The sequence below is a fragment of the Ruditapes philippinarum genome, unplaced genomic scaffold (genome assembly GCF_026571515.1).
Source record: "Ruditapes philippinarum isolate M1 unplaced genomic scaffold, ASM2657151v2 ctg20964_1_1_1_1, whole genome shotgun sequence".
In the NCBI taxonomy this organism is placed as follows: Eukaryota; Metazoa; Mollusca; class Bivalvia; order Venerida; family Veneridae; genus Ruditapes; species Ruditapes philippinarum.
This window is the reverse complement of record NW_026854394.1, coordinates 1,168-10,544: the sequence shown is the minus strand read 5'-3', so window position 1 is coordinate 10,544 and position 9,377 is coordinate 1,168. Positions and strand designations below refer to the sequence as shown.

Genomic DNA, 9,377 nt, shown 5'->3' with positions numbered 1-9,377 from the left:
GCGACCAAAGATCAGACATGCCTGCATCAGAGTAATCAGGACCACCTTCTACAGTTTCACCAATACATGGATAAATAGTTGATTAGTACAAACTGATGCATCCAGATAAACAGACTGAATAGTACAAACATTTTTAAATTTGCAGGTGGTATTCTGTCACACCTAAAGAAATGCCTAACACAAAGTTAGTATTGCAAGCTTTCTTAATGCAATATCAAGTAGAGAGTAGGTACTGCAATACACACTGCTGCCCGAATATTACATGTACACTACAGTATTCTGGTAATTACCTTTTTACAGGTAAAACAATACCTCTAACAGGTGATGAAATCTGATATATAAATGGTAATATTTATTTTTATACCAAACAATTCTAGTGAATTAACTCTCAATGATTTGATATGTGTGTATAATAACTGCCATTTACAACATAGAATAATTTGCTTGCATATATGAACTTATACAAACATGTGATGAAAATGCATGGTTATCTAATTTGCATGATTATGCTAAGTATGCACCTTTTTTCCTTCCAAATACAAATGTAATTATACTGAAGTTCATCAACATTACTTTCTGCACTAAAATTGCATGCCTGCTGATAAATTTAACACTTTACTGTGATTTCTTAACACTCTTTTTCCATAAAAATAATAATCTTAAAACTTTTTTAAAAAATGAGTAAAAATGTTAACACTACCCTCCACCCCCAATCTTTTTTTTTTTTTCCATAAAAAATCTTAACACTCATTTTCCATAAAAAATGTTCATAATTTTTTGCCATATAAAATCTTAACACTTTTTTCCATTAAAAAAAATCAAACAAACAGGAATAATATTTAATTCAATAGTTTAAGAAATGCATAATCACTCTCAATGCAACTGGCTTTTTGAATGTTAGATGCAAAACATTCAGTGATTTTTTTTCACTTAATTGCAAGAGGCTGATTGGGAAGTAAAAAAGCAGGTTTAAGTTCAGATTTTTGGGAAAACTGCATGATTTTTAAAGAAAATTTCAAATGGTAAGAGGCCTTTTATCAGTCTGTTAAATAAGCAGGAAAATCACTGACATTACAAAACTTTCTATTCTTTTGATAGGAAGATTTGTTTTATTTACAATTATTTCTACCCCATTTGCTTCGTTATTGGCGATTCATTTTCGATTCATTTTCTAAGAATAAAAAGTAGAAACTTGGAGAAATGTGGTTTATCTTTAACCAGCTTGAACTGGAAGTGATTACCCTTTGCCATCAGTCTAGATCCAGCTTGCTCTTCTGTAGGCTTACTAGGGTCTACTACTGTTGACTGACCAACTTGAAATTTTCATTTTTTGATCAAGTTTAACATCGCATCAACATAGAATAGGTCATATTGCGACTTTCCAGCATTACTACCGGAGGAAGACCTTGGGTGCCCTTCCATGCATTATTTCAGACATGAACAGATGGGCACCTGAGTAAAACCATCACATGTAGGTAAATCATTACAGTCTGATAAAAAATTACGTAAACCAAGATCTTAAACTTCAGCAGAGTAAAATCCTTCAATCGCAAACTTTAAGTGTCAGGGGTGATAACTCAGTAATCCTATGAAAATTTCTAGGGGAGTTAACTTCAAATTGTTTAACAGAGCACTATCCTATCTCAATTACTACAGCAGTTAGTGCAGTATAGTGACAGGACATAACTTTAGTGCAGTAACGGGCTAACACCTATTGAATTATTTGAGGCGATAACTGGTTACTGTACAAAGGTGACAAAGTTTTGTTTGTTTGATTGGGTTTTACGTCACATTGACACAGTATTGGTCATATCGCAACGTTCCAACTTTACTGGTGGAGGAAGACCTCAGGTGCCCTTCCTTGCATTATTTCAGGCACGAACGGGCACCTGAGTAGAACCACCGACGTTCCGTAAGCTAGCTGGATAGCTTCCTCACATGAAAGTACCTTTCAGGATTTGAACCCACAGCGGTGAGGGGGAAAGTGGTAGGTGACAAAGTATTGTGATTCATGCTCAATCTCAGAGTGAAGTTTATATAAATCTTAGACTGGTAAGCTAACCTGGTACCTTAACAGGAAGAAAAAAGGTTTGTTTCGGACTTTATGACCGACAAATATGAGAAGTGTCAGACCCATCATTTTTATGTCAGCTAGAAGGAAATCATATCAAAATTGTCCCCGTTATCCTATTCCTGAATATCTTGAAATTAATCATCTCTACGTCCAGTAACGTCCGCTTTCATCTGAATCTGTAGCACTTAGTTTTGAACATGTATGTATCACATTTTAATGTTTTCTAATGCACATTTTTTTTTAAAAACTTTTTGTATCACAACCAATAACAACGGCTACACTGGGTCTACGTGACTTAATAGTCCGTTCTGACCACTGTTACTATTATTAGCCGAAGAGTCTGATTGGTTGCTACCTAAGAGACCGTCAACCTCCCGGCATCGTTGCCGGGGACCGGGTTCCGGTGTATAAGTAAAAGTTAGTCCAGTAGAGTATATAACACCATCATTTCGTACTAACAAAACAGGAACCTGAAAAAAAAAAACAAAATATTTAGGCTTTTTTTTTTATCAAATTCTGATCACTACAAAATATAACTTTCAATAATATATTGAATATCTTTACTCTTTGCTTTTAATATATTTTTACCTATAATATCATACAAAACAACATTATGCAGTGATGAAAGTTAAATATTACATTTGTAAACTGGGGTCACAAAATTTGTCAAATCTGTTTTATTCCACCTGTCCCAGGTGACATAATTACCAAGCCGTTGAACTTTAGGCAATGATTTCTCTACTTCTATAGAAGTGAAATCTAAACTATTATTACACAATGAAATCTTAACTAATGCAGGGCTGAAATCTTAAATTTTATAGAAGTGAAATCTAAACTATTACAGGACTGAAATATTAACTAATACAGGGCTGAAATCTTAACTATTACATTTTTACAGGATGAAATCTTAACTAATGTAGGGTTGAAATCTTAATTTCTATAGAAGTGAAATCTAAACTATTACAAGATGAAATCTTAACCTATGCAAGATTAAAATCTTAAATTCTATAGAAGTGTAACCTTAACTACTTCTTGAATAAAATATTTACTATTATGAAAGTGGAATTTTATCTATTATAGGAATGAATTTGAAATCTTAACTACGTAAATGAGTAAAACAACAGCATATTATCAGCTCATACCTGCAAAGGTTGTTTAACAAATCTCCAGCTTGCTCTGAAGGCACTAATGTCGGGCACAACACAGAGCATGCCATCTTCACACCTGTACATTGTTTCCGCCTCCACATCTCCAAACCACACCCGTAACATTGGAGTAAAATTGTCACCTACTAAATCTAACATAGCCACATCACCTCCTCCATTTAACTGAAAATACAAAATATATATACTCGTAAAGCAGCATGCCTCCAGATCCACGCTAATTTTCAGGAAAATTACGAAAATGTATTTAAAACAACAATTTTGTGAAGTGAACAAAGAAAGTGAGTTACACTTACAATCCATATAAATAACCAGAAAGATATCAAAATATGCAAAAATGGCCTTTACAGCATTAGTCAGGCAGTAGACTAATGCAGTAGATATATGGTGATAAATTATATGGTGATAAATTAAATACTGCAAAATCAGTCATAAATCGCACGCAACATGTAAATTATTACTTGAATCTTTTTACTTTTCTTAAAATCTAGTTTGACTTTCTTGAAATATTTTGGTTCATCATGCAGCTTAATCAATTGCGATAGGAGTAAACAATATGCATAATACCAGAAACCGAAAATTCCACTTATCATGGGTTATTACGAGTAGAATTTAAGAGCACTCAACGTAAGACGAGTGGAAAATTGTGACCTTTAATTGGGATTTAGAAGCCACTTGTCCTGCTGAACGAGTGACTCTGAAAATATTTTTCGATGCCTGAATACCAACAGGTAATTTCATTCAAATTTGTCTTGTAACAGAGGTCATTCTAAAATTACCATTGTCAATTTAAACTTTTGGCTTTTACTTACACTCCTATTCCTCCTTAATTTTCTTATTTAAACAAGGAATGTACCAATTTGGCAGACCTATATCCTTTTCTACAGGAGTGCACTGCAAGAGCACAGGCTTTTTACCCTTAATGTGCTGGAACCAAAAATGTTAATCCTTTGCCACCAGTATAGAGCCAAGCCAGCCTGCACTTCCGTGCAGTCCTGACCAGGCTCTATACTGTTGACTGACAAACTTTAAATACTCAAATTTATATCCCTAAAATTAATAATGGACAGTCCCAAAAAATGGAAGTGGGACAAGTCCATTTAAAATATTCAGCATGTTAACAGTGAAAAACAACTTGTCATCACCTACCTGTAAGCTATTAACTACTGGCACAGGAGTAACTGGTTCCTTGACCGGCCCCATGCCCTCATAAAACGTATATTCAGCTTTGTCCGTACTAATTATAGTCCACGATGCCCCATCATTGATCATCTCTTTGTTGGCCTCTTTTGGACATGGCGTCGCCTGTGAATACAAAAACCATAATCAGCAAAAAAATTTAACATAATTTAAATAAATAGAATGCTTTTGATATTGAAAAAGATGGAATTTAACAGCAAATGTGTCTTAAAGGCCCATTATTTTGCATCTTTAGTTCTGTTGGCAATAGGTATAATTTTAGTGAATTAGCATTTTGTATGGGAGTCAAAATACTAGCTTGTTTACATTTTGTTACCTTTACAACAAATAACTGCATTTTCAGCGCTACTTTTTTTAGTTGTAAAACATCCAACATGCACTTAATTCATTATTTAAATATACTAAACACATGTTTGACATTTCTAAAGAATTAAACAAACATGTCATAATGTGCCTTTAAAAAACAACAACAATAAATCAATTGCTACCTAATTCTGAGTCATGACATTTAACAACTATTTCAGATTTATCTACTCAATGGTAAACATTCATCAACTTTTATAAATCCTGTATGTTGTAATTAAGGAAGTGAAAGTTTATATATGTTTATAATTTTTCTTCTAAAACAATTTCATATGAAGAAAGACCTCAGGTGCCCTTCAAAGCATTTTTTAAGTTAGCAGTAAGTATTAAATACATATAGTTTACAGTTTATCTAGTAATAATGAATGGCAATGCAGAAATGCTATGATTAGGGAGATGCAAGGTACATTTATATATACATACTAGTGCAATTTGGGTACATTTTAAGCGCAGGTTTTTGTTTGGTTTCATAACAGTGTGGACTTAAATTCACACATTACTCTTTGCGAAAAGTATACAAAAATGTATCATACATCACATGAACAAATGTGATTTCACAGAACCTAGCCAGAATAATTATTCAACTAATGCATATAGACTAGTATCATACATTGGTTAAACCAAACAGAAGTATTAACAAACCTCAAGAAATCAGCCTTATACTCGTATGATATAGGTACAGTGTTCACTAGCCATGAAATCCTGAGGGTCATTTTGACTAGGTTTTACTGACAACAAAGCCAAATCCCCATATTTTAACAAAATTTTACCCTCCAGTTAAAATCCTGGGGGTCAAATCAGGCCTTTTGGAAATTTGAAGGGCCAAAGAGTCATTTCAAGGGACAAACGAACACCCTGGACAATGATATATATGTATAAGTACAATCATCAAAACAATTATCTAAAAAAATAAGAACCCTACCTGGAACTGTATAATTCTCTCTTGTGAAAGACATAGGTACATTCTTTCTGTATCTTTCAAATAGAAGGCACATTTATGAAGCTGTGAAACAGGGTCGTCTGCATCTAACACCGCAGTCTGCTTATCTACTTTACGTATCACCTACAAGGAAATAAAATAACATAATATGAATGTACCTTTGCTTGTAATTCAAGTGATATACCAAACACTGTAAGGACCATATGGTGACATTCCTGCATCTTAACATCTACTATCTCACAAAGGAAAGGACATCTGCTACAAGATTATAACTATATCGCCATTTCAGAGTATTAAATGATCTATGAAAATTTTGTATAGTATTTTTAAAACAAGATTGCATTTGAGAAAATGCTATGCCACCGCATTAATACAACACTCAATAGAAGTGTAGGAACAAATACTGTTGAAGAACGGGTCTTTTATTAACTTTGTATATTATTGTCTGGATGAGTCGGTACCAATGCAAAACCAACGTATTACTATAAACTGCTAGCATTCCCTTGCAGAAAGATAAGCAGACGACAGCCTAAATTTCAATGACTACATCAAAGGACAACACAGTAAGACACTTTGTAAAAATCTAGGTCAGCTGATATCAAAGTTCACTTTACATCTTAATCTGTGCACATGGTTTCAAAATTTCATAGCTGTACATCAAAAGACAAGAAAGTAAGTCACATAATCAAAATCTAGGTCACTTGATATAAAAAGTTCAGTTTTACAACTAAAACTGTGCACATGGTCAAAAATTTCAATTACTGTAACATCAAAAACAAGAAAGTAGGTCACTGTCCCCTTGGGCAAGGCAAAATTTTGACCCAAGGGTTTTAATTTCAAAACAATCTGATACAGGTCCACCAAACAACATTTCAAGTCATAAATTTTAAGCTGTAGCCTTCTCCCATTCAGAAAACATTTGTTTTATTTTCTGTTTTTATTATGGTGATATAATGAATAATCACTGCCCCCAGGCAGGGCCGATTTTGACACCAGGGGAAAAATTTGAACAACTTGGGTAGAGGACCTACAGATGATATTATATAGCAAACATCAAAGCTCTATGCCTTGTACCTTCAGACAAAAATAGTTTTTATTTTGTTTTTTACTATATGTACAGAATGAAAATCAATGAACCCGGGGGCGGAACCAATTTTGACCCCAGGGCTATAATTTGAACAATCTAAGTAGAGGTTCACTTCCCAAAGTCTCATGTCATAAACTTAACCTCTAGCCTTTGTCAATTCAGAGAAGTAGATTTTTTCAAGTTTTTACTTTATACATATATAGGAAAACTATCGGCCTCTAGGGCAGGGCAATTTTTCACTAGGGGCATAATTAAAAACAACTTAGTAGTAGAGAACCTCATAGATGATATATTATGTACCAAAAAATCAAAGCTCTAAGCCTTGTACCTTCAGACAAGAAAATTTTTTAATTTTTTACTATATGTACATAGTGAATATCAAATACCCCTGGGGGGGGGCCAATTTTTTTGACCACCAGGACTATAATTTGTACAATCTTGCTAGAGGTTCAATACTTAATGTTTCATGCAAAATATCTTAATCTCTAGCCTTTGTTAAATTTAGAGAAGATGATTTTTTTAAGTTTTTTACTATACACATATAAGGAAAACCTTATGGCCCCCTCGGGGCGGGGGCTAATTTTTGACACAAGAGGCAAAATTTTCAACAACTTTGGTATAGAGTGACCTATAGATGATTGATCATTTAAACAAATATTATAAAGCTCTAAACCTTGTACCTTCAAAATATAAGATTTTTTGATTTTTTTTGACTATATGTATATATTGGAAATCAAGTGAATCCCCGTGGCATGGGCCAATTTTGACCGCCAGGGCTATAATTTTGAAAAATCTTGCTAAGAGGTTTCACTATACAATGTTTCATGCAAATATCTAACCTCTAGCATTTGTCAATTGCTAGAAGAAATTTTTTTAACAAGTTTTTACTACCATAAGTTTTTTACAAATATACATATAAAAAAACCAAATACCCCCGGGGCGGGCCCTATTTTGACCCCAAGGCTATAATTTTGAACAATCTTTGCTGAGGTTCAATACACAATGCCTTTATGCAAAATATCTTAAGCTCTAGAGCCCCTTGTGGGGTCCTTTACAAGAAGGTATTTTAAGGGTTTTTTACTATATGTACATATAGCGTAAATGCAATCGACCCCCCCCTCTCCTGGCGGGGCCGATTTTACCCCAGGGGCTATAATTTTGAACAATCTTAGTAAGGGGTCACAAGACAATGCCTTATTGCAAAAAAATCTAAGCTCTGGGCCTTTTGGATCTTTACAAGAAGGTATTTTAAGTGTTTTACTATATGTACATATAGTGAAATTCAATTAAACCTTCCCCCGGGCGGGGGCCGATTTTTGACTCCAGGCTATAATTTGAACATTTTAAGTAAGTGTCTACAAGACAATGCCTTGTGCAAAATATCTAATGCTCTGGGGCCTTTTGGGTCTTTACAAGAAGTATTTTTAAGGTTTTTACTATATGTACATATAGTGAAAATCAATGACCCCTGGGGCGGGGCCGATTTTGACCCCAGGGCTTATAATTTGAACAATCTTAGTAAGGGTCTACAAGACAATGCCTTATGGGCAAAATATCTAAGCTCTAGGCCTTTTTGGGTGTCTTTACAAGAAGATTTTTTTAAATTTATTCTTATAATTCCTTTTGGTTGCCATGGCAACCAGATTTTCTGCATGGAATGAAATTCTTTGAACAACTTTGGGAAGCCCTTCACCCAGGATCAATCCTTGCCAAGTTTTTCGGTTGAAGGATTGGACAAGTGGTTTTTCACAAGAAAGATCTTTTAAGTTCACTATATAATTATATAACAACCACACACACACAACAAACAAACACCACACCACACACCCACAACACACACACACAACACACACATACACACAGGTGAATCGCTATATGCCACCGCATCGCAGATGCTGCGGTGGCATAAAAAACAAAACAAATTGAGCAATACTTACAAGTCGAGGTAGAGCCATGCCAGTAACAGAACATACAAGTTTGACCGTTGACCCGTTTAGAAACCACTCTTACTGAAAAATTCTCATTTTCTGATTCTTTATCATAACTGAAACAAAAAAAAATCTAAATATAACACATACCGGGGGCTGTTTAAAAAACCCCTTAGTTTTAAAAAAAAATTTAATTAAGGAAAAAAAAATCTCTAAATTTTGGAGTCAAATATTCCTTTAAAAGTAAAAATTTCTAAAAGGGTTAATTTTCTTCTAAATGAAAAATTTTTTTCAAAAAGAGTTTTCTCTATTTGAATAAAAAAACGGGCGAGCACTTTATTTAACCTTAGACAAAATATTTTTTTATTTTTCCCAAACCCACCAAAAAACTTGCTAAAAAGCTTTGGTTTATTAACCCACATATAAAAATTTTATTTTTTTCTTCTTAATTTTTCAAAATCACGGAAATGGGCTTTTTTCAAAGGAACCCAAAAAAATGAAACAATAACACAAAAATTTTATGAAAAAAAAACCAAAAATTGTTTGAAACAAATATATTTTTTTAAACCTTTATCACTACAATTTTAAAAGTTTTTGAATCAAAGGCCAATATGTTTTTTCT

General features: G+C 33.6%; 1 protein-coding gene across 1 annotated transcript; it reads right to left on the bottom strand.

Moving 5' to 3' along the window:
• Positions 1 to 1,103: 1,103 nt before the first annotated feature.
• LOC132740029 (recombining binding protein suppressor of hairless-like) lies at positions 1,104 to 8,832 on the bottom strand (the record flags this gene model as incomplete). The annotated part of the gene is made up of 5 exons (XM_060727884.1): positions 1,104 to 2,544; positions 3,217 to 3,402; positions 4,387 to 4,542; positions 5,723 to 5,863; positions 8,765 to 8,832. Coding segments are annotated over 5 exons (746 nt in total), but the record flags the coding sequence as incomplete, so codon positions are not given.
• Between the last annotated feature and the right edge of the window lie 545 nt (positions 8,833 to 9,377).